This window comes from Enoplosus armatus, chromosome 4 (genome assembly GCF_043641665.1).
Source record: "Enoplosus armatus isolate fEnoArm2 chromosome 4, fEnoArm2.hap1, whole genome shotgun sequence".
Taxonomy (NCBI): domain Eukaryota; kingdom Metazoa; phylum Chordata; class Actinopteri; order Centrarchiformes; family Enoplosidae; genus Enoplosus; species Enoplosus armatus.
Genome location: NC_092183.1, coordinates 10529207 through 10554492, shown reverse-complemented (window position 1 = coordinate 10554492; position 25286 = coordinate 10529207). Strand labels below are relative to the sequence as shown.

The window sequence follows — 25286 nt, the reverse complement described above, 5'->3', positions numbered from 1 at the left end:
ATTGTTGTGACTTATTATTGTAACAATTGGATATTTTAGATTTGTGCTGCATCAACTTTCAGTTTGCAAAGGTATGTAGGTGTTGGCCAGGTTAAAAATACAATTATTAAAACTGACATTTATAAAACTCACAGGTCAAGTCATAATAATGTATATAAATTGTGGATGAGTTATCAGGTGTACAGCAGTTTCTGTCTGCAGTCATACAAAAGGGCAGACTCATCGTTCATAGGTTTGATTTTTCTTTTTAAATTATTTTAAAGGAACCTATAGGAGGTGGACATCATTTCATTAACGTGTACAATCTAATGCAGAGGTTTTCAAACTTTTACGTGCGCCTGTGCTTTGAAAATCCCTGATCTAACGCAACCAGAACAACTGCTGTGCAACCAAGAAGACATTTATGAAAGTGATCAAATGAATGTTGATTTAATTTATTTATTTTTGTGAGTGTATTTTGTGGTGTTGTTGCGCTTGATTACAGTTTATCTCATTTTACATATTTTCTATGGGACATACACCTTGGCGTTTGACTGATGTGATGTGAGGCATCTCCCCAATGCCATATCAGTCTGTTTAGCAAATGTAGTGTGCCATAGTTTGACATTTGAATGTTTTTTGTTAATGTGTCATGCATACAAACGTGCCCAGCCTACACAGGCTTATAAGACACCACAAGTTCATATAAGCCAGGTCCAGAATGCATGTATTTGCATAATTCTGTCAAAATGCTGACAAGCATGCTCATTCCTGTTTTCTGAGATGCTTTTTCATTGAAAAGGTTTTTAAATACTTTTCATTGCATTGCTGAGAATTGCCTGGAAAAAAAGCAGAGAACATATGTAAAACCAAAATGTATCCTGCAAAAGTAATGTGCTCGTTGAAATAAAGAATCAAAGTCATTTATTTGTTGACAGTTGGATTGTGGATTAATATTTTCAAACTTTTTGCAAAAAACGACCTGTGAGAACAAGCAGAAGTAGAAAATCAAAGGCAGGGGCAAATTTAAATGAGAGATTTCTTCTGTATTGAGAACCTCATCTTTTTTACCTACAGTTGCTGTAAAGAGGTTTTCACACCAATCTGCTTTTGTTTTTTATTTGTTTTCTTTTTTTTACCTGGCTTAGGTGATCAAAAACATTTAGACAAACTTCCTTGGATTAAGATGAACTATTAAACTGTGCATTTGTATTTTACATTGAAAATGTATCCCTACCAACACGTTATGTGGCTGAACTGAAATAAGCCAATTGCTGTTCTCTCTTGTGTCAGGATAGCTTTACAAGGCCCAGACACACACTTGCTTATGTTAACATATCTTTTAATCTGTCATCCCATACTTCTTTTAAGATTGCTTCGCTCCCAGATTCCCAAAATATATGTGTTTTGTAAATCTTGTTTCGCTAATTCACACTCTCCCCCGTAGTAATTTGTCTTCCACCCATATTTCCTCTCTCTGCCCAAGGTTACGGTGTGATTCATTCCTCACATCAAACACTCTCCCACTCCATCTCGCTTCAGCAGCAGTTGAAGTAGACAGAGGGTAAATTAAGTAAAACTTTTTCTTTTTTTTTAAACAGATTCACACTGTCACTCTTTTGCACACATCCCCTACCCTGTTTTCAAAAACTCATGTATGTTGCAGATTACAAGCTGTGAGTTGGAGGAGAGCAAGAGGTTTATCCAAAGCTTACTGATTAAATCAGGCAGCTGGCAGGTCTCATACTATATTATACAGGGATTTAATTGATCCCATAACAACTTGGCAGATTGATGTCATATTCATATCTTCACCATATTAAAGTTTGAGGTTTGCATGTCCAGAATTTGAAATGAAACTATAAGGAGTCTCTTAGGGTATGAGCTGCAATTGACAATACCAGAGTGACTGGCACCCTGTTGTCATAATGCGACATGGTGGCTCAGTGGGTAGGCACTCTCGCCTTGCAGGAAGACGGTCCTGGATTCAAAACTTGGCCAAGTTTTTGTCTCTGTGAATAATTTCCATGTGTCTACCCACATCCTAATATATTTCGTTCTCCTTCGTTTCTCATTTTTCTATGTCTCTCTTTGTGGGAATAAAATCTTGCATCCATTTAATAAAGCTCCCTCAAGTCGTGCACGACTGAAGAAACTGTTGGCAATGCTTGAAAAGTGTCTTTCACTGGTATTTGGCGGCCATCATTTCGAATCAGTTCCGGTGAACATAGTTATTGCGATTTGTGCCACACATTGATGTGTGTACTGTATGCTTTTGTGTTGATGTTTCCTTTAGTAAGTCCAGATATTGTGTTGTTCTTCACTCTTTCTGGACCCCCCTTACCTCTTCTGAACATCTTTGTGGTTGGTTTGTTCACAGTGCTTTATCAGAAGAGGAGAAGACGTCATTGCGCGCTGGACTCATCACAAACTTCAATGAGCCTGTCAATCAGGTTAGTGTGAAAAAATGAAAAACTCCCTGATTTTGATTAAGATTACTTTGTCTAAAATCATAATGTACAAAGAAATTGACTAAAAGCATCTTAGGAATAATTAACATTTTCTTTTTCTGTATTGTACTGTGCAGTGATTGCATTACGGTATGAAACTATACCTGCAGAAGCTTTACATTTGCTTGAAATGGGTTATTGATCATAATGAACAAGTCAATTTGATTAATGTTGCCCAAAATCACCAAATTTGACTTAAATCATGCAAGTCCACTCCACTATAATTATACCTGCACTGATGTCAAACTGTATTAAATATCGGTCATTGTTTCTTTGTATAATTTGTTGAAGTAGACTCTGAAAAAAAGGCTTACCATATTCTGTTTTCTACGCATCCTTCTTGTGCATTCAAGGAATCATGTGAGAGGGAGAAAAAAGAAACCCAGTTGTTCTCATTAAGGAAGTGGTGTGTACACTGCCAATGTATTGCAAACACCTGTTGTCTCCAAAACTGTTGAGATTCTTTTGATGGCATCAAGACTCAGTTAGATCAGACCTGCTGTTCCATCCAAACAAACAGATCTCATCACAAATAAAGAGGAAATTGAATTATGCGGATTTATTATTTGAGAGATGCAAACAGTGAGGATGAGGGGGAGGAGGAGGAAGTATGTCCTGTCTCCTTTAAATAAATTCAGATATAAGGGTAATGGTAGCTTTAAGGACAACAAGTTGACTAGAATGACATTCTTTAGGTTAAGAGTGAAATAATTGCCCTACTGTGTTTATAATAGTCTTTATAGTAGAGATTATTACTACTGCAAATTATATTTCTTCAATAACATTAATGAAGCAGCCACCAACTTTAACATTTATGTGCTTAAGCTTTAGTGACAAATTTCATTTTAACAACCGGTAAAATGCCTATATGGCTAAGCCTATACTGCAGACATGCTGAGGTTAAAATTGTTTCCCAAAATGATCTAAATAGGAATAGAATAAGAGGGTTAGAAAGGATCATTAAAGACACTAATTGTGCATATGGGGACATTCATTCAAGGGTCAAAAAGTGTGTTGATGAGCCATTCTTTTTACAGTTCTCTGGGAAATGCTGCAACAAACAAATAATTCAGAAAGCAAGCGGTGTGTATTGCATCTGTTAGAGGGGATATGGAAGGTGGCCCTGAATTGTGGCCATTCATCCTCGTTTCTACAGCATGTATGTCCCTGAGGGACAGCCCTCCAACATCAGGACTCATAGGGTCCATATGGCTAGCAATGAATGCCATTTTAACACCATATGTCTCACTAGTCACAGCCTCTCTGTGTCAAATCAAAGCTCCAGAAGGGATTGTGCGTGTTTGTGCATGTGAGTGTGGGTGCTCCAGTGTTGTGTGGACAGTTTACATTAATAAGTTCTACAAGCCAAGCACATTTTATGACCTCAGCTAGCTTTCTTAGAAAACATAATGACTTATTGATACTTGAAAATTAAATTTGCATGCACACTGATTATTTATTACTTGGTTAAATTAGATTGCTAAAGGCATATAGGTGTGTTTATCAAAGCATGCATTATATAGACAATGCCATGAATTCTCATTCTTTTGTTGTGAGTTGAACTGTAAAAGGATAATGGGAATCAAAAGAACTAGAAGTTAAGAAGTTGCCATTGCTGCTTTAATTGTTGTAAAAATGGGCTAGATTAATGGATTTGGTAATTAAAGATTCAAATGGCATGGCAGAAAATATTAGGTCTGCTCTAACTTTACAACCCCTGTTAGTATCATTTACAAATTAACTGTGTGATTTCTAGGGTTGTAAGAGGGCCATCAACATTATGTCTACCATTATTAATATAGACAGAGTGGACAAAATATTAGAAATGCTTCTCTGTATATCACAATACAATTCAACATCGCCGCAAACTGCAGCCTCCAAAGTGACCATAAAGTTAAATCAAGACCTCTATAAAACTGTTTGAACAAAAACTGAACATTATAACCCCCAAGAAGGTAGGATTTATTGCAGGGCTGTTGCATTAGACTGCATAAGTTTTAGCTGAGTGTACCTGATGAACTGGCAACTGAGTGTATATCTGTTGTTTCCACCACATCTCTAATATGTGGATACAAATAAACTACACCTGCTGATTCAACTGGATGTTAATGTTAATACCATATTTACAATATAACTGACAAGTGAAGTATTTTTGCAGGTGTACACCACAGCTGTTGAATCAAATTCAGCATATGTTTATATGGTGTTAAAAAAAGTCCGTTATTAAAGGTGGTGTTCACAAGGTCATGTGACACACATTTCAGACATACACCTACTAGTAAAGGCTATAATCACACACGTGTACAAGCAAATAAACTTAATATATGTGACTGAATCCATCTCTAACAGGAGATTGACGTAGGATAGTATGTACACTATGCTGTATACAAAATGATAGTTTAATCATTTCTGTCCCACTCGTCCAAACTGCTCATTTATAATCATACCAAAGACATTGTACTATATTGTTAATTGATCCAGAATGTTCTAGATGTAATACAATTCCTATCAAGTTTCCTGTCATAACCACCTTCTGCTGTGTTTATGCTTTGCCCCTGGTCATTTTTTTCTCTCTCTGTGTTTTTCCAACAGATAGCGACTCAGATTGCAGTACTGATAGCCAAGGTGGCCCGTCTGGACTGCCCCAGGCAATGGCCTGAACTCATCCCCATTCTGCTCGAGTCCGTGAAGGGTCAGGATGGCTTGCAGCAGCACAGAGCGCTGCTAACCTTCTATCATGTCACCAAAACCCTAGCGTCCAAGCGTCTGGCTCAGGACAGAAGGCTTTTCCAGGATGTAAGTTCACAGTTTTAGCTATTTGTCGGTTGTTTTGTACCACTCTCAGCTTAACTTCTTTACAACCTTATTTATTTTTTTTTTTAAATCTCATTGCTTGTTATTCTTGGTCATTCACTATCCTTCTCTGGCTTTTTGTCATCTGCACTTGATGCTGTAGCTGTGCACACATGAACAAAGGTGACTTTAAGTCAACAAGTAAAGAAAAATAGAACTTGTCCACTGAACTTTGCTGCTTTTGTAGTTTTCCTTCTTTGCCTGTTTCGCCTTCTTACTTTGTCATGTTCCTTCTTTTCTTTTATTCCCTTTTTTCCCCCAGAAGACCTTTTGAATGTGAATAGATTAATAGTAAGATTATCTTGAGAGTTGCCGATTTTTCAGTTTCATATTTTGCCTGAAGGAGATGCTGTTTAGCTGCTGTATGAGACATGTCAAATACGAGATTTATGGCAGTTAGGTTCTCTGTGCATGCATGGGTGTCTGTTTACATGCATGACTCAAGCTTGTGATTGACGTGTTTGGGAATAGATTTGTCTGTGTTGGTAGTTGTGTGTGTAAAGAGACATTGTGTTAGAGGGAGGGTTGTTTGTGTTAGTTATTTTTTCTTTCAAAGTGGCAGTGAATCAGAGCAAATGCTCTTTTTTTTTTGCCATCCATGATTTTTAAAAGCATAAGACTTAAGCAGAGAAGAGAAGGGGTTTAAGGGGAATAAGATGATCAAACACACCAACAGAGAGAAGACAGAGACCGACCAGTGGACATCAGAGGCAGTGACTGAGACCAAATAGTTGGACATTGTGCAGAGGCATCCTCTATGCCAAAATGTGTGCCCTTAGGCAATACGAGGAACAAAGGCAGCCTGAGCCCCATTAAACACTGCAGTTTTTAAATGATGACTTTGATGCTAAATGGCCCATGCAATGCTCTCTCTCTCCCCTGTCACGACATAGCTGGCTCGGTGGCCAGTATGTGCACACACACCACGCATTGTGAAGAGGTCACGAGACAAAGGACAATGCAAAACTGTTAATTTCAGTTCCAGTGGCACGCTTCACCCCTTGAGTCTAAGCATTTTTAATGTGAAATCTGACGATAGGACATCTTCTCTGATTTTGAACCTTAAATGACCTCAGTTTCTGTAGCTGTACGTATTTCTCATGTTTGTCGTTTTTATACATCGCTACACCTGTCAGTACTTTCTCCATCTTGTGGTAAGGCTCTGTTCACCATCCCAAATAACACATCTAATTGTTCAATCATGGTCTGAACAGTGGCAAGAAAAACTATGACCCTACATGACCTTTATTGTTTTCATCGCTAAAGACAACTGTGAGACTTTAAAACAAGGAAAACTTCTTGTTATTCTGTTTTGTAATGCCTCTCACTGCAGTGTGCCACCTGGGGCCGTGATGGGGATTATAGTCTGACTCAGTAGATTGCATCAAGCTTTGAAAAGCCTCCCCTTCAGCCATGCTGATCAAGTATTTTTTGATCATGGGAAAAACACACCTTTACAATAGGTGGATTGTCTGTTTTGTGCTTCTTGGCAAACAGCAGGTGTTGTTGGTTCACCATCAGCTGCTAACTTTTAGTAAATACTTGGGTGCGTGTTGCACATACAGTACAGTGTCTCATGGGGCTTGTTGTGTTTATTGTACACTTCATGTCATATCTACTCTGTGCCTTGTTATCGGCAAGTTTAGAATTGTCAAAAGTCTGATCGTGGCACTGTCAAGCTCCTATAAATGTTATCATTTTTAAGTGATTAAATCAATCTACCTAAGATTATTTGATTAATTTGCGGAGAGGAGTTGTTTCATTGAGGGTTGTATTGTGATTAGCCACTGCTACCTTTTATTCACAGAAATGTATTGAAAAAAAAATCAGATTTCACAGAGGCTGCATTGGACAGCTAAGTATCTCTTCATTTCTAAGCTCACTCTTTTAGCCTCTATGTTTACAGTTTTTTTTCTCACTCTATTTAGTACAGACATAATGTGCACATAAGTACTGTTATGTGTGTGTGGGTGTTTGAGCATGTCTTCTTGTACTTGATGAGTATATGCACTTCTCTCTAGTCCTTCGTCCCAGCTAAAACAGTTGGTAGACCATGTTGACTGCATCATGGGAGACGATGCACTGACAGCAGTACATTAACTAGCTCTTTGTTTTACCGGCCCACTTGCTGAGGCTTAGGCTGTGAACTCAACTGATTTGTGAGACATAGAGCGAAAAAGATAGTGGGAGAAAAAGAGAGAGGGGGGTGATAAAAAGGCAAGGCGTGGGTGTGCAGGAGGAGAAGAAGTGATTGAAGTTACCAAGGGCTGTTGATGACAGGAAGAGGGATCACATAAGAAGTAGTTATGGAGTAATTAAGAAAATGGTGTAAAGATGAAGTCAGGGCTGTATTCAAGGAGAAGGAGGATGGAATTGGGACACTTTTAGAAGTGATTGCTGCCTCCCAACTTTTAGAAGTGATTGCTGCCTCCCAACTTTTAGAAGTGTGCATTAGTTAAAGCATGTTTGGAAAGAAGTGGAGACAGTGAGGGCGGAACTCAGTACTAGCTGCCTTTTTATTTGTAAAAATTAAAAAATGGGACAGAAAAATAAAATTGGCACTGCAAATTTGCAGAGATTCATAACAGCATTATTTTCCTCTTATAATATGATGAAAAAGTTAAAATAATTTAAAAACTATTAATCTTGAAAATGGATTCAGGAACAGGCACCACAAGTGGTCAGTATTTGAGAAAAGCTTCACATTGCTAAATAGGCCATACTTGAATGTTTCATAATGCAGTTGTACGATTGAAAATGGTATTATTGAGTAATAAACTCGTTGCCACCAAACATGATTTTGCAGTCTCAATCTTACCATTTTATCTTTGGATGATATTTGGCCCCGGGCAGTAGCATGGAAGATGAGATGACATATCAAAATAAATATAACTCAGGGGTATGCACATCAAAGTGGATCTCAACACAGGTGTGTCGAACTCGATCCCAGCAGGCTGGTTGATGTCAGTTGTTGTCATTCGTCAGGTGTACATACTGTATATCTGGTGTTTCCCAGAGGCCAGTGGGTCATATGTTGGGCAAGTTCAACTCAAACACCCACATTTGTTACTTTACTGAATTTACCAACACAGAAACACCTTTGAAACCACACTGAGAGAGATACAGCAATAGAATATATTTTTGCTGTGACCAAAATGCTTTAAATACTTTCAATGACAGACACAAACACACACTCGTAGAATCTGCAAAAAAACATCAAACTCACTTTCCTATATAGTAAAGGGCTTACATGAGACTGCATTATTTTAACAAAGAGAGTTATTGTTCAATTCGCTTTCAGCTTACACTTAAAATCTTGTGGGGTAGCCGTAAAGACACTTCATTGTTGTGAAGATACACCATTGAAATTATATTGAGCTTGTTTGCTTTTTGTGACTCTCAAAGATGCAATAAGTTAAGCAAGGAATGGGGCAGGTGATAACCAGCGTCTGGCTTTGTGCTTTTTGAATAGCAAGAGAGGGGCCATATCCCACAGGATGGCTATTCATAAACAGATTGTCAAATGAAATGAACTGCGCTTTTCTGGGATGGCTTTGGTTTGAGTGAGTTTTTTTTTTTCCTGCTGGAATAGGGACTCAGCTTGCAGATGGAGGAAATTGTTTGCTTTTATTGAAATTTGCCTCTCTGTTGTCTCTGTCTGCAGTTGTGAAAAGGAGCAGACACAAGCATACACACAGGTCTTGCAACTGCGGTGCTTTCCAAAGCACTCCCAAACACACACACACACACACACACACACACACACACCGACTCATGCACCACATAAGTTTGGAAAAAGAATTGATTCTTAGATGCATCGGAATTCTTTCTTGAATGATTCAGCAACAAGTCATTAATTGGAATGATGGTTCCCCAATCACTGGCAGCCAGCTAAACCAACTGCTTTTCTCTGTCTGGCCGACTTCTTTAAAAATATAACATTGGAGCCTTAATTGACATACTTATCAGGAGGGTGGACTGAGGATGTCAGTCCACTGTCAGTAAGTTGCATGTTAGAAATGTAATCTGTTGTCAAGGCACTCTGGTAGTTTGTGGTCAGGGTTACTTTAGGTGTGACAAGATGTACTTACAGTTCTTGCTGTGCTGTTTCATAATGCTGTTCAGTGTAGTGTGCCACCTGGGGCCATGATGGGGATTGTAATCTGGCTCAGTAAATTGCATCAAGCTTCGAAAGGCCTCTTTTGGCCATGCTGATCTTTTTGATCATGTGAAAAACACACCTATTGTGTCTACATGTGGTTGGTTCGTTGGTTCACCGTCAGCTGCTGACTTATAATAAATACTTTGGTGCTTGTTGCACAGTATATGAGGTACAGTCTATCATTTGCTGCTATACAGTGTGCTGGAGGAGAAAGGATTACAGGTTAAATTAGACTAATTTACTGGGATAATATATCGATATAAGCTATTTTAGTCATGAGTATAAGGACAAAGTTGTTTTAGAAGTTATTTAAAGACACTTCTGTTCGTTGAGCTATAATTACAGTTTGGATGATGATTGTAATTTTTCCTGAGATTTTAATTTCAGCATTAAATGACTGGCACTTGACCATCATGTAATATATTTATTTCATTGACAAAACTGAAAGCTTCACTATAGGACACTAGATTATATCACTTCTGGCATCAATAGGTGTTTAGGATGCAAACACACCTTAGTAAGTCCCATAGCATTTGGAAAACATTGTGTACTGACCACCAGTGTATCATTTGTAGGTGTATCTAGTTGTGCTGTCAGAATATAAAATGATCCCATAGAAAAGTGTTAAGACACATGCTCACACATAAATTGATTGCCTGAAAACACAACACCAAGAGTGAGGAAGTCAAAAGAAGAATTTGAGATTGTTTCCTAAACTTGGTTCATCACTTTTAGATTCCATGCATTGGATTAGTCTGGGATCTGAGGAATGGAAAGTGCCAAGCTCTAGAGAAATCTCTCCAAAAGAAGAAACCTGCCAGCCTTGCAGTTTTCTGTTAAGAATCTATCAAAGCCTATGCTGTGCTGTCAAAGTAGGGATTTCTCTTTCAGCAGCCGTACGTCACCAACCTAACCACTGGGTGACACTTCAGTATTACCCACAACATATAGTTCTTCTGTCAATGAGTTGTTCAGGACCTTAATCGAGTAGTGGGAATTTCTTTCTTTAAACATCACGTGTATTAATATCTGAGAATGTAGCTTCCCTTAAGCGTTAAGCATCACACTGATAATTTTGAGCCACTATGTTTGAATAGTTACTGAGATGTAATGTTGACTTATTTTTTGTTCTCTTTATTATTTTTATGACAACACCAAACAAAGCATAATCCAAAAGTCATTATTGTGCCATGGCAGAGTTGTTATATTCTCTGAGCTACTGGGCCAGACAATATACTTCACTGTTGATAGGACAGAATACTTTTGTCTACCTTTTTGATGATCTTGTTTTGCTTCTACAGGAGAATGTCTCCATGGAAAAAAATGTAATTGGTTTGGGCCCAAATAATGTTATGGCAGTGTAATAGGAAGTTCATTTAGAGCTAAATTAGACCTGTGACTCAGAGGTCCCTCTTTGCTCCCTGTGTGTGTTTGTTCTGTTTTGTAGAAGGTCTTTCTTATTTGCATCGGCATCAGCGTACTTCGCTGAGTCTCTGACGTTATAGGTGCATGCATGTAAATCTGGTGGAATTAATTTCATGTGTTCAGTAGGGTTGGACAATTAATAGAATTTTATTGTCAATTACGATTTTGCCTTCCAATGATTATGAAAACGGATCTTTTAGATAAAACGATTATTGTGCTGCATTCCATTTCGCAATGATGCTCTCGTTTTGTCTTTTGTTATTTTACCTCCCTAAAAACCCAAACTCACTCTCAGCCAGGCTGTGGCATGTTTAGTTAATTGTTTAATCATCTGAAATTCAGTCATAAAGTGGTCACAAAGTAAAGGCCCCTCGACGGCTCAAGGAAGGTTCAAGGAAGTCCACTGTTTAAAAAGTTTTTTTTTTTTTAAAGTTCAATAAATGTATGATGTTTCCAAGTGAGTAATCATGATAAATAATCGCGATCTCAAGATTTTTGCCATAATCGAGCAGCCCTAGAGTTCAACCGAATGACCTGAAATGCTTGTTGTTGAATGTGATCACTGATCCAGAATAATGTTATGTGTGTGTGATTGACTGTACTGTTTATGTGTATGTTGGCAGCTGGCGTCGGGCATCTACAGCTTTGCATGCTCCCTGTGGAGCCATCACACTGACTGCTTCCTCCAGCAGATCTATGCCAGAGATGAGGCTGCAGCGCTCAGCTCCCTGGAGAGGACGCTACTCTCCCTTAAAGGTAGCAACATTTGCACACACGCAAACTCACACATGCCCATACACACACGACACAACTGCATACAAAATTATATGTAAATCATGGCCTTACATAACTGACTGCATATTGCATAATAATTTTTCCCCACCTATTGACAAAAACTTAATTAAGCAGACAATTTGTGAACTTCTGGAAATATTCACTTGTGCTGCTACTTTGTGAAACACCAATTACATGAAGTTCACTTTATAGTTAATTGCAATTACTGACAATCCTGCATACTGATTATTTTTCTATCTGCCCCTCTTAGTGCTTCGCAAGTTGACAGTCCACGGATTTCAAGAGCCACAACAGAATATGGAAGTGATGGTGAGTCTTAAGTTATTTCAGCTTTGGCTGCTATAAAACCTCTCATATTTTTGAAAAGCTCATATTTTTGCTGTTGGTGTTTTGAGTTGAAAATGACTCCAATCACAGTGTGCAAAATGTGGATGGCCGTGAAGATTGAAAGTGCCTTAAGCCTTGTCTCGGTTCAAAGAGTCAAGAGTTTTGTGTGAGCTTTTCTCCCACTCGGTGTGAAGAAAGTCCAACTCCATGAAACTGTTAATTCAATTTTGTCTAAATCTCTCTGGTGAAAATAAATAAATAAATAAAAACTCTTAAGTTTGTTTCTGGATACGGTTATGGTTCCTCCATGGCTCAGAGTTAATGAAATCATTTGCGCAAAATGTCCCAGTCCTTTGAACTCCAGCTGCAAATTCTGACTATTTTCTATTTTTCCAATCAAGGTTTGGTTAAAAAATGTTTTAGAGAAGAAGGCTGCTAAAAATTTGTTACTGATAAGTAAAATACTTAGTGAGATTTCAAGGACTTTTTTGAAGTAACCTTTTTTATTTCAAACAAAAGAAACATACCCTTGGATTGTGCTTGTAATTTTAAAGCTAGAAAGCTCCATGGTTGGGTGGGGTACTGAAAACACTGGAAGGTTTTACTCATGTTGTCGGTCTGCTGAAATATGAAACATAACAGGCAGTTAAGTTACCTGCTCTTGATTGAAGTTGCTGTCAACTGACATATATGCAAATAAAGGGTGTACAAGAATTTTTCTTTAAAAAAATAAGTCAAGGTAGCTAAAGACAGATACACGTGGTAGGAAAAATACATTTTTGAATTGAGTTGTGACCCCCAAACAAAACAAAAGGGTAAACTACCCAAAGTTACCCACTCCTAACTAACATAACTAAGGGAGGCACATGGCACCCTGGTTGGAGCGGATCGAAGTGATTTCGTTTAAAGAAATCATGAAGACAGATCACGGAGCCATTGGTAGGATGATGTTTGGATTTTGTACCTGTGTCAGAAATGTCATTAGTGCCGAAATAAGCACTTTAGTAATTAATTAGTGTTAGTAAAATAATTGAATAATCAATCATTAACTAATTTAAGTAACGGCTAATTAAGGTTACAGCTTAAAAACTAGGATTTGTTTGCTTTTTATCATTATAAATTGAGTAGTTTTTATGTACATGTAGAAAGCATGAAAATTTAAGACATCATAGTGGCAGCATTGCTTAGTATAATTCATTATTTCTTTTTTGACATACATAGACTGAATTGATCATTTAAATGACAGAAATAATTCTGTTTACTCTGCTCTATTATTCCACAAATGAGACAGCTTTTAGCTTGCAGGCTGAAGGTTGTATAATGGTTGAAATAGTCACATTAAAATGCCATTTGCCTTGAGCTGTTCCTGGTTATTCTTGCTCAGTGAGCATACGTAATGGTTTGGAGTTAATATTTCATATTTAGATCACTACTTCCAACTTTAGCTTGTCGATACCACATTTATTTTAGTATTCAGCTGATGTTGTGTTGACAGATAAATATACTTACTGTGAACCTAGCTATTGTCCCGACATTCAGGTTGTGGCTATACCTCAAACTATTTTAAAATCAAATAATGTTTCTTTTTTTGTGCTTAATGCTCCCCTCCATTCAAAATTGCGTTTTGCTTGTTACTTTACTTGGATGTTTGACCTTCACTGTGCAGAGGTCTGGCAGTGCAGTGTTTGACAGTTAAAGTCTGTTTTCACATCCATCTGCTGAAGGGAGAAACTTTGTCTGTGCGCACCTCAAAGCTGAGTTTAACACGTGTATGTTAAAGCAGGATTTTGTGACATCACAACTAATTTAGCCAATCGTGGTCCAATATGCAACTCACACTTAAATGTGATGTAGAAACTTGAAGGCTTTTGAATGGACTTTTCAGGACATGACGAGTAGTAAAACCTTTCAAATTAACAATATTTGCATATTCATATATTCTGTATTTTTAATGAGGGAGAAGGAGTAGAAGTCATTTTCAGAAACTTGGTAATTTAACTCTTTTGTGGAAAAACGATATTAAACACAAATTATTATTCCAAGCAGAGTATTTTTAAGTCTTTAAAACATGTCTGGAAGGCATCTTTAAGATTTATTTCACTGCTTATAACAGCAGGTGGCGTAATCTTGTAAACAATACTAAGGTTGTGGCTTTCTCTTGTCTCTTTGGCTGCTGTATAGAAACAAATAAGCAACATCATGCGTCCAGTTACTCACCTATCTCAGACTGATCATAGCTTACTGTACCTCCGTTGTTTCTCTTATTTCAACCCTGACACTTGCTCTGTCTCTACATCTCTGCACAAACTTCTATAGCCTGGGGATGAGCACATTTAACTTAAAACACGTTTGTGTCATATTTCAACCTGGATGTGTCTGGCATCAGCTTTCACGACCTGGAACAAATTAAACTGAAAGAAAGCTTATTGTTGTTAATAGGAACAGGTGAGGTTAGTCAGACAAGTTTAATGTAATTTAAATTAATTATTATTAAATTAGGATTATTAGATGCAATTTAAAATACCGAACCATTTTCCTGAAAAAGAAATCTTTGATTACACAGCTTGTTTTTCTATCCGGTAATGGGAATCCTCATTCAGATCATTTGGACTGTTATTAAATACTTCCTGGGATTTCTTTTCAGTTTAAATGGTTTCGGACAGATAAAATGCCTGCAACCAATTTTTCAAATATTTCCTGTGATGGTTAAAACATGTGTCATGCTCTTTTTATCTGACTTATTGATTAGGTCATCAAGGTGTCACCTCTCATTTTGCTATTCCTTTGGTGATGGATGTGATGCTGTAAAAACTGTGAAATCATATTACATTAGTTAATTTTTTAATCTGTTTCAAGGTTATTTCTGAGGGGGACGGGTTATTTACCAAAGAAGTAATTCAGCAACCTGCTAAAGAACTGAATGAACCAATCTGAAAGAGTAACTATGTTTAACTAAGTCCTGATGTGTAGCTCAGAGGTCTGCAGCGCAGCAGGCCTGAACTGTAACAGTGAATCTTGATAATAAGCCTGTCCCATATCTCCTTATTATGCATAATAGCAATCTTGCTGAGAATAGCCTTGTTAACCATTTAATTTGTTGTTTTTGTATACTTCAACACTGAATATTCGGCCTCTGTGTTGGAAGTTGTTTATTTATGGAAGCACATATATTTTCAATTGAATGTGTTTTTTGTTGTGTAATATAAATAATTAGATAATATAAACTAACACACAACTCACTACCATCAGGTAATAAAGCACTTTTTCTATAAACTAAAATAATGACGCAAAACTTATTTATATTTTTTTCAGTATTGAACAAACACCAAAAAGGGACCTTTGTTAGTGACTTCTGTGCCACCCAGACTTGTGCACTGTCACTACATGCCATTTTTGTTTTGGCTGTTTTGTTTATTTTTTGTTGTCTACAATTTTAACTTAAATATATTGGTGTTGGCTGAAAAAAAAACAGAAAGACATTTTGATACAACATGAACTGGAAAATTTGGTAACATACTTTTCATTTATGGAACTTGAAACACTGTTTGCTCCAAATATAGGTGTGAGGGCCCCGACACACCCAGCTGACAGTCGGCCATTGGGCTATGTATAGCACAGCTGCGCCATTGTTTTTTCCGGCGTTTCTGGTCCCAACAGCTCTAGTAAACCCATGTCAGTGCCAGTTGCATGTTCTTCGTAAGGCATATTCTCAAGTATTTTTGAGATAGATAGGTAGATTTGTTAGGCTTTTTTTTTCAAAATGCTCTTTGGAGTACAAATACAGACAACTAACTAGTTATTTACTTGGACATAGCCACAGAATCTGTGTATGTTGGAAGTCAGCTGGCTGTTGGCTTTAGTCTTTGCAGTGTATTCAAATACAACTTTTTACAGAAGACGTGAGGCAACACAGCCGTCTGTTTTTGTTGGCTAGTTCTTTGAACTCAGTTTGGTGTGTCATGGCCTTAAGACAATGGTATTCACACTTTGGTCTGTGATATAAACCATCCAGTATTTTCACACTCGACATGAGCATTTTGGATAGATTGGGTTTATTTTCTAATCACCGCAGTGGCAGCACTGCTGGAGAACGGCAGTGAGTTGGAAAACACTGACACTAAGAATGAAGTGCATTGTCAGTTTTCACACAGGCTGCCACAGTGATGAATTTTAAAACTTATTTGGCAGTTGAATGACGTTTATCTTCCTGACTTGATTTTCAAACAAGCACTTCAGGAGGGAGGCTAGAATAGACAACTCAAAAGAGGTTGTACATCAGAAACAAAAATCACTTCATTCTTTTTCTTGATTTATGTCCTTGCTACACAGTATGTGGGTAACTTTGCAACATCCAGATTTAACAAGCATCTTTGTGTGACTATAAATTTAAAAAGGCACATTCAGTTGAACCACTGTAATATGCAATCTATTACAACCCTCTAAATCTGGACCAAGTCTGGGCGCATAGACTCGACCACACACTGCTAAAACTTTCACCTAATTTCAGTCTTAAATTGCCGCCTTAACTCTCTTCTCCTTTTACAAACTACCTCTTGTGCTACTGCTGACATTCCCATTTGACTCCCACCACTCTGTCTCAGTTTTTCCGTCTTTTTCTTACCGTCTCAATCCATTTTGCTGACATTCATTTACTTTTCACTTCATCCTGGTGTGTTCTTTGTCGACAGTGCCGTGAGCCTCACTTCTCTTCCTCTTTAGTTGTCAAACTTTTTTCATGATGACTGATCCACCCCCCCCCTTTGCATTACTTGTTTCTAATTTGGTATTTATGTACTTTTCTCTATTTCTTTATTTATTATCCCTCCCTCTCCTTTTCCAGATCCCACCATTAGTTTAACAAAAGCCTGCCATGAACTTTGTTCTCCATAACCTCCCACCTTCTCTTCGGTGCTCCAGTTGTGACCCCCTCTTTCTTCACTAACTCTGTTAGGAGCTATAGTCGCTGGCTGGGCTGTGTTGGCTGGATGTGTGATTAATGACACTGCTGTTGACCTCACGGCTGAACATTAATGCAGAACTAAACAGATTGCATCTCCATCTATCATCTAATTTCCCATGCTAAGCCGCGCCTACACCAGGCTACAGAAAATTGATTCTCTTTCATACTCTGTAGCTCACACTTTTATTTATACTCCTGAGTACAGAGGCCCACGCACACATACACAACACACACACTAAAGTTATTCCCTTGTTAATATTTCTGCTTCTGGGCAATACTGATGAAGCAATCATGAGTGATTCAACTGCAACTAGAAATGTCAAGGAGATAAACTTTATCTCACCCTCTCTTCATCTCCTTCTTTTCAGGGTTTCCTGAATGCAGTGTTTGAAAGGCTAAAACAGTTCTTGGAATGCTGTGAGTACTTGTCTCTTTCTCTGTCCTGAATCTCTGATCTTAGGCTTCTCCTTTCAGTACCAAACTCAGTTACAGGTGCTTGATCTAATGCATGCTGAAGGCACCTACTTAAAAGTCTAAGATACTTTAGGATACCCAAGATCATATAAAAGCATTGCATAATGTAGGTGTCAAATTAAAAGTTCAGGCCGAGTCATCCTCAGTGGATTTAGTTTTTAAATAAAAAATAATTTGAAAACAGAAGACCTTATGCTCACTGTACTTCCCAAGGAGTGAGAATCTTTGTAAATGTTAGATCTTGAGAGAGCAGGTTGAAGAAAGAAATGTGTCTTCCAGGAAAATCTTTGATGGTGATCGCAACCTGCACAAGTAGATGTGAACATAAAATCTAAGCAATAAAACTGCCAAAAAATGATTAAGTAATCTCACCCTTCTGTCCCTCCTGTCAAATCAAAGTGTTTGTCTATTTCACTAATATTTCATTGGTTATGTGTAAAAATTATCCCTTACTATTTTGTGTCCCCAACCAACATCAATTTTTAATATGATATATAATATTTGAACTGTGTTTTTTTACAGTTGAAATCACAAACTTGAAACTCAAAAAACTTAGAGGCCATTTAATGGTGTCTTTAATAAGCTTTTTACGGTGCTGGTTGTTTATTGAGCATACAAGTAACTAAGTGAAGGGAAGTGTTGGAGGTGTTAGTTCTTAATATGGAGAAATGAGAGGGAGACGAGTCTAACGCTGTATTTTACTTAGTGACACCCTTTGAGCGGTAACTACTCCCTTCAATTGGCCCTCTTAGACCAAATAGTTCCAGGTACTAATAGCCACAGGAACTAGACTCAGGAACTAAACTAGGAAGTAAAAGTGTTATGTTTCCACTGCATCTCAAGAACCAGGAAGATAAGTCAAATTAGAACAATGTTGAATTAAAAAACGTCATCCTGTTGTTATTGCATTTGCTGTTGCGTGATTCTGATGTTTGAGCGGATGTAATGAACGAAGGAAAAGGAGACGTGCAGAGGTGGAAAAAGAGACTGAAAACTGAAAAGAGAGGCACCTCTCCAAATTAGAAAATCTCAGTGTTATATTGTTACTTATTTCTGCTTGAGTAAGTAACCACGATCAAACAAATAACAACAAATTTGCTCTCTCGACTGCTGCACCCTCTCTCGCTCGCTCATGTGCTCAGCTCATTCGCACACACGCACAAACTCTGCCCCCATAGTTCCTGAACCATTGGAAAGTACTACCCCCAGGAGCAGGGACTTTTTGGGCACCTGGAACTATGGTACAGGTAAATTTAGTCCATAGTTGAAACACAGATAAAGTTCCTGAGTTCTTAAAAAGCTTCTTCATCCCCTGGGAAAGTTCCTGTGGTGGAAACACCCAACGAGTGACACCCTTTGAGTGGTAGCTATCCAGTTCAGTGGCAGCTACGTTGGCTCACTTTCACTGTCTGATCTCACTATCAATGGTCCTTTCTTCTTTTCCATAGAAGTTTGTCATGGCAACACCCAGTGAGTGAAAGATGAATCTCAGACACAGCTCCATGAGCTGCCATAACGGCCAAAATATCATTTGCGATATCAGCCACAACTATCACTTCCAATATTTGCTCTGCTGATGGCAACGGAGACAGGGTCAGAGTCCTGTTGGTATTTGGGCTTGGCTGATAGGGGAAACAGTAAGGCAGCTCACAGCCGGGCTGTGGAGAAATATCAGCTCTGTACAGCCTGATAAGGTCAGCAAAATAAACTGGTGTTTTTTGGGTAGTCTTTGTGGTCCATTCAGATGTCTGGCTCTACCTGTTAGATGTTTGTCCTCCAACTGAGGTCACCTCTCTACTTCTGTCAGTCACTACATTGTTGAAAACTTTTTTCAGCTACGTATCGGTCAGAAATATTGAATACCCTTTAGTTTCAGCGTTCTTTCTTTATTTTCTGCCTTTCTTTTTTTTTATCTGTCTTTCTCTATGGATTTTATTAGCAGGTTTTGTTGGTTCAGATGTATGACCTCAGTGACTTTGATGACTTTACACAACATCTGCTTACATTACCAGCTGTCGCACACCTGCAAACAAGCAAACAACGGCATGGACACAAAGGCGATAAAATGCAATGGCGTTTTGATCTACATATCCCTGATCTGTACAAAATCTGAAAGAAGCAAGACAAAGCAATCTTTGAGCCAGTTAGACTTTTAATCAATATAGTGTCATTTTAAATTAGTAGTTGCTGATATGAATGTTTGTAAGGGGAGAGGAAACGATGACCCTGGCTGTTCACAAATGATTGGAGGAATGCCACAGACTGTTATGGTCTCTGCCGATTTCATCAATGAGGTTGACAAGGAAGTAAACTACATGGGACATCTTTATTGGCTCTTGCATCATGAGTGGTTTTATGGAGCCAAAATTTACATCAGTTCTTTTATTACTATACTTTATTTATTACTATACTTTATTGTATACACCAATGCTTGTAATGGACCCATGGGACTCTCACATGGCAGCAAGGTGAAGTGGGCATTTGACCTTAAAGAAAGAGGAAAAGTTTCTTGTAGATAATCATACCAAGATAAATTCGTATCTGCATAGCTCTTGAACATCTTAGTCTTTCTCTTATTGTCCTTCTTGTAATCTTGCTCCTACTCATTCATGCCATTCAAGTTTTTTCTACCTTTTTACATATTGGAATTGAATAGACAAGATCAGACACCAATTACGATAATTTCTAATTCATCTAATGTTCCACTAAATTAGAATTTCTTTTGTATGACGTTTAGAGCAATATATTACCATATGATTATTATTATTGTTATTACACTCTATTCACAATCAAAAATCACATTATTGACAAACCTGGATTACTTGGATTTAGATCCAACAACTATGGACCATCTTTATATTGTTAAATGTTGATAATTGCCTGAGGATGCTGTATCTTATAAAGTATACTGCTGCTGTTAAGTAACAATCCTGTATGGTTGTTTTATGTTTCAGGTCGGCAGGTTGGTCCTGATAGCACATGCAGAGAAAAGCTGGAGAAGACAATCATACTTTACACTAAAGTTGTGAGTTGACTTATATTTTAATATGTGATAATATATGACATTTGTCTGTTTCATTATTAATGAATAGGTTTTATATTTTGCATCAAGGACTTTGCAGACAAATTATAGCATTTAACTAATTTATCTTCCTCTTCCCCTATGTTTGTCCTCTTCTGTACTTTTCCTCCCTTCCATGTAGTTGTTAGATTTCCTGGAGTACCATCCATGTGCATTTATACCCCTAATCCAGCGTTCCCTGGAATTTGCCGTCAGCTACGTGTTTACACCTGCAGGGGAGGGAGTGACCTTTGAACGCTTCATTGTTCAATGCATGAACCTCATCAAGATGATTGTAAAGAACGATGCTTACAAACCTGCCAAGAACATTGATGGTAGGATATGAGGGCTTTGGGAGGAACGTTGGAGAATAAAGGACGAATGAAGTACGAGTAAAAAGGACATGGTACAGTCAAATCTGAATTTTAGATCTATGATCTGGAGACCAACAAAAAACGCCACTAGTTTTTCAAAGCTGATCACTGACAGTGTTTTGAAAAGCACAATGCTGTAATACCGTCAGCGTCACTGTACCTCACCATGGCTCATGTTTATTTCAGGCTGCCAGAGGCCTCCAGTGCTTCATTAGCCATGGAAAACAACACTCTGTCTTTGTTCTGCCAGCTAGTACGGTCTTTGGTGTGCCTTTATTGAAGATCTTTCTCCCATGCAATCGTTAGCTGACAGAGAGCGGAGCCACGTTTTTTTGTGGCTCTTGTGTTACTGCTGTTGTTTCATTCAAATGTTTGAGTGTGCCGAGGCACCAGACTTGAGGCTGACTTCAGATTTGCTTTCCTTTTCCCACTTTCTACAAAAATTAAGTATTTTGAGTGGTAAGGTTATATGGCTAAGGGAAAGTTGAGCGGTGATTGATGGAGCTCAGCTCAGAGCAGCCTTCTGACTTATTTATTAGACTTGTGCTGTCAGTCGGATAGACAGACAGGAAGACCCATACTGAGAGTATCAGAACAGGGCCCTTACGACTGCAACAGTAGTGACATTGGGGTCAGGGGCCCCAAATAAAGTGGAGGTTTGAAAGTAAAATGACTAGCAAGCTGCTGGGTGGAGTATTGGTTTGGTTTTGGAAGTCAAGTTGGATTGTATTGTTTGCTGTATATCAGAATGTTTTTTGTTAAAATAATATATTCTTAAATCATCCATATTTTAACTAGAAGGGACGATGAGCAGCATAGCACAGATATGTTTTCACTACAAACTATAATAAGATGTAGTATAACTTTAAAGTTAGCATGTAGACTGCAGAAGGGGTCTTTTGCTGTTACAAACTATTTCTGTGAATTCTACGATAAATTAGATTTAAAGTTTAGAGAAGTACAAACAGAAGATAGTAGTGCTAATATGACTGTGATGTATGGATTGTTTTAGGTAACTAATGCACTTACTTGGACTGTATGACAGATTAATGGATAATAAAATATCTTTCTTTTCTTCATTCTTTCTTTTTTCTCTCTTTTACTCTTCCTCCTCTTCCTCCCTCTTTCCTCCCTCAGACAGTAAACCAGAGAGTCTGGAGGCTCACAAGATCAAAACAGCATTCTTCACACACCCCACTCTGACCGAAATTGGGCGCCGGCTCGTCTCACACTACTTCCTTCTCACAGAGGAAGAGCTGGCAATGTGGGAAGAGGACCCTGAGAGCTTTGGTAAGGGCACATCCCCAGATACACAAGCTGAATCCAAATGTCGAGACTTATCTGGACCTGCAGACTAGCAGAGCTAACAGGCATGTTCTTGGAAAGTCCAGAAAAGGCGGGTGTTATCTACTTCTACAATTCATGAAGTCAGCAATGTTACTTTTGGGTGCAGGCTTCACCAGAATTTATTGTTTATTGAATTGATGTATTGATTTAGTGGTAATGTATTCATGCAGTCAAACAAATGGCTTTCATTACAATATCTACAACATTAACAGTGTTAATGCTGTGCTATTAAAACCAATCTTTATCAAGCATTATAACTTGTGGTCAGACGCTGGGATTTATCTAAAGCAGCAATACTCTACACAACTACATGTTTTTTAAAGTGCTGATGTGGATTCTCATTGGAAAAATGCTTAATGAAATAGACGGAGGGAGAGAGATCTTGACGTTGCAGCTATGGCAGCGATTGAGATGTCAGTAACAGATTTTATTTTCCTTGTAGCCCAGTGCCCTCACAGACTTTGATGTAATGACACTGACGACTCAGACACAGCACTTTATAAAGCCGAGGGCCCAATGCAGTAATAGAAGTTCAGAGTGTTGAAATTTGGATTCAGTTCTACAGGCAGAACCACACACAAGCATGTAAAAATACATTTGCACTTTTGCTCAGACAAGATGTACAGTGTTTCTGCTACACAGCCTCAGCCGTAATCTCCAGACCAGCATTTCCTAATAGGTAACCATTTGTCATGTCAGAATATAGCTCAGGCCTGTAGCAGTGTTAGTTTGCCAGTCTCAAACTTTTCTCGTCTCTTCTCTTCTCTTCTAGCTGTTGAAGAAACAGGTGGTGACTCTTGGAAATACAGTCTACGGGTAAGTAAAGACACACACATGCACACACTAAGATATGATCCTGTTATATTTTCATATTAATTACCTGAGGGGGGAAACAGAAACTCAGACAGAGTGGTCCTCCATGTTTTTGTTGTAGAGGCAGAAGGATTTCAAGTACTGTTGTGTTCAGTCCTCAACTGGTACCCCCCTAGCTTGACAGCATCTAGGAGCAGTGAGAAGAGGACTGTTGTTAAAAAGAAACCCTGTGTTTCAACCAGGGTAAAAACATAATTCGTAAAATTTCTAGTTTGCCGAGATTAAAGTTTACATTTTGCAAGACAAAAAACACAGAACTCACCCTTGAAACCATAAAAAATGTAGATTAAAAGAACCATAACAGCAGAAGATTTCAATTTAATAGAATTGCTATAATGTTACTTTTTTAGTGTGTGCTTTATTTTCAAAAATTCAAAGCAGTGTTTTATGTGGTGGCACTGACAGGGTTGTCTACATTGCAGCATCATAAAATGGTTAGTGGTCCCCAGGGCTTTAGATCCTGTCTCTGTGGCTGTGTATTTTTAGTTGGCAGTAGCTTGTCTTCAGCTGTTTTTCTTAGTCATGACATAATCTCTTATCCAATCCTTATTTTTTTCTCTGTTTTTCTCTGTCTACCCCTCCTTTCTCTTCCCTTCCCTCTCTGTGTTGAGCCCCATTCTACTTAGTTTCATCACTTCAGATGGCAAATGTCTGCTCTGCTCTTCCTTTGAAGTACATGAACGCATTCATTCATTGAATCTCAAGTTCTTGTTGTAAAAGTTCTTATTCATTTAAAGCACACTGCAGCAGAAATAATGTGTCATTAGTGTGTGACAGCTTATTAGTCAGCTAATTACTTTTTAGAATTACTTAATTTAGAATTCTCTGTAGAAAATGCTGAATATTTTTCTCAGTTTATATTGCATCAGTGCTCCTTTTTGATAGGTCAGCAGTGTGTTTTTATTAAAACACATTAACTGATGAACACCTTTTTAAAGGTATAAACACCAGCTGCTCAATTAAAAGAGATTTGATTATAAATTGTAAAGTGGCCTAAAAGTTTTCAACAGTACTCAAGTTGCTGTTGCTTTCTCACACACCTTCATTTTTTTTTGGAGTTCATGTAGTGAGTTTATAATGTAGAAACGATCACATTCTCTAAGACTGGAACTTTGTGAAGAACGTCAACGTCTCTGCAGATCTATGAAGGGAAGGATAAATTTATGTGTTACAGAGGCTAATCTTTAGTACTAACATAGCATCTGAATAAACAAGAGCTGCAAGATTAGTCGATCGAAAGAAAATTAATTACCAACTATTTAGCAAATTTTGTTAATCAATTTTAATCCATATTTCAAACAATTATTGTCAGACATTTGCTGGTTCCAGCTTCTTAAAAATGAGAATTTGCTGCTTTTCTTTGTCATTTATGATAGTAAATTGTATTAAATTTGCTTGGACAAAGAATGAATTTGAAGACATCACTTGAGCATTTTTCACAACTTTTTCACATTTTATCAACTAAATGATTAATCGATAATTAATATAATTGTTAGTTGCAGCCCTAGAATACACACATTCCTGCCTGTGTATGTATATAGATTGATTCAGGAACTTCTCCACACAGTGTACGCCCTCTTTTGACCTTTCCTATTGGCACATTGTGGTTCTCAGGATGGTTCAAGTCACTGTCCATCTATTCCTGCCATGGTCACCAATTCTAATGCCTAATTATAGACGACCTTACCCTTTCAATTTTACCACCTGTCTATATTTTCCTAAAAGAACAAGGGTTTTGTGTTGGATTGGCATCTTAGAAGTGTCATCTGACCTCTGACCTCTGACCTCTTGCCACCAGGGCAGAAAGATAATATCTACATGCTGTAAGATGTCACAGACACATGTGCTCATACTGTAGCACACAGCATGTATTCATGAATTGGCTTGGCCTGTGTTGTCAGATTTCTTACACCTTAATTTAATATTGATGTTTTGACATCTAAAACCAATGAACTACTGAATATGGGTGGACTACAATTTCTCTCTTTGAACACACACACATACACACACACACACATACACACACACACAGAGAAATCCCCTGACAATGTCACATTGACTTTTTATTGAACCGGGAGCTTAAGGCATTGTTTGCCATTGTGTGTGCGTGTTTGTGCACATGCCTCTTTGTATAAATTTTTCTTTG

The 25286-nt window shown here is 37.9% G+C and overlaps 1 protein-coding gene across 1 annotated transcript in view; it reads left to right on the top strand.

Annotated features, from left to right (window-relative positions):
* Nucleotides 1–25286, top strand: part of ipo11 (importin 11) — a 110671-nt gene that overhangs the window by 4531 nt on the left and 80854 nt on the right. Inside the window, exons 3-11 of the mRNA XM_070904488.1 lie at nt 2360–2432; nt 5082–5285; nt 11553–11685; nt 11975–12033; nt 17380–17428; nt 20440–20510; nt 20689–20881; nt 22058–22210; nt 23040–23083. Of these exons, the coding sequence (XP_070760589.1) occupies nt 2360–2432; nt 5082–5285; nt 11553–11685; nt 11975–12033; nt 17380–17428; nt 20440–20510; nt 20689–20881; nt 22058–22210; nt 23040–23083 (979 nt within the window). The remainder of the gene's footprint in view (nt 1–2359; nt 2433–5081; nt 5286–11552; nt 11686–11974; nt 12034–17379; nt 17429–20439; nt 20511–20688; nt 20882–22057; nt 22211–23039; nt 23084–25286) is intronic.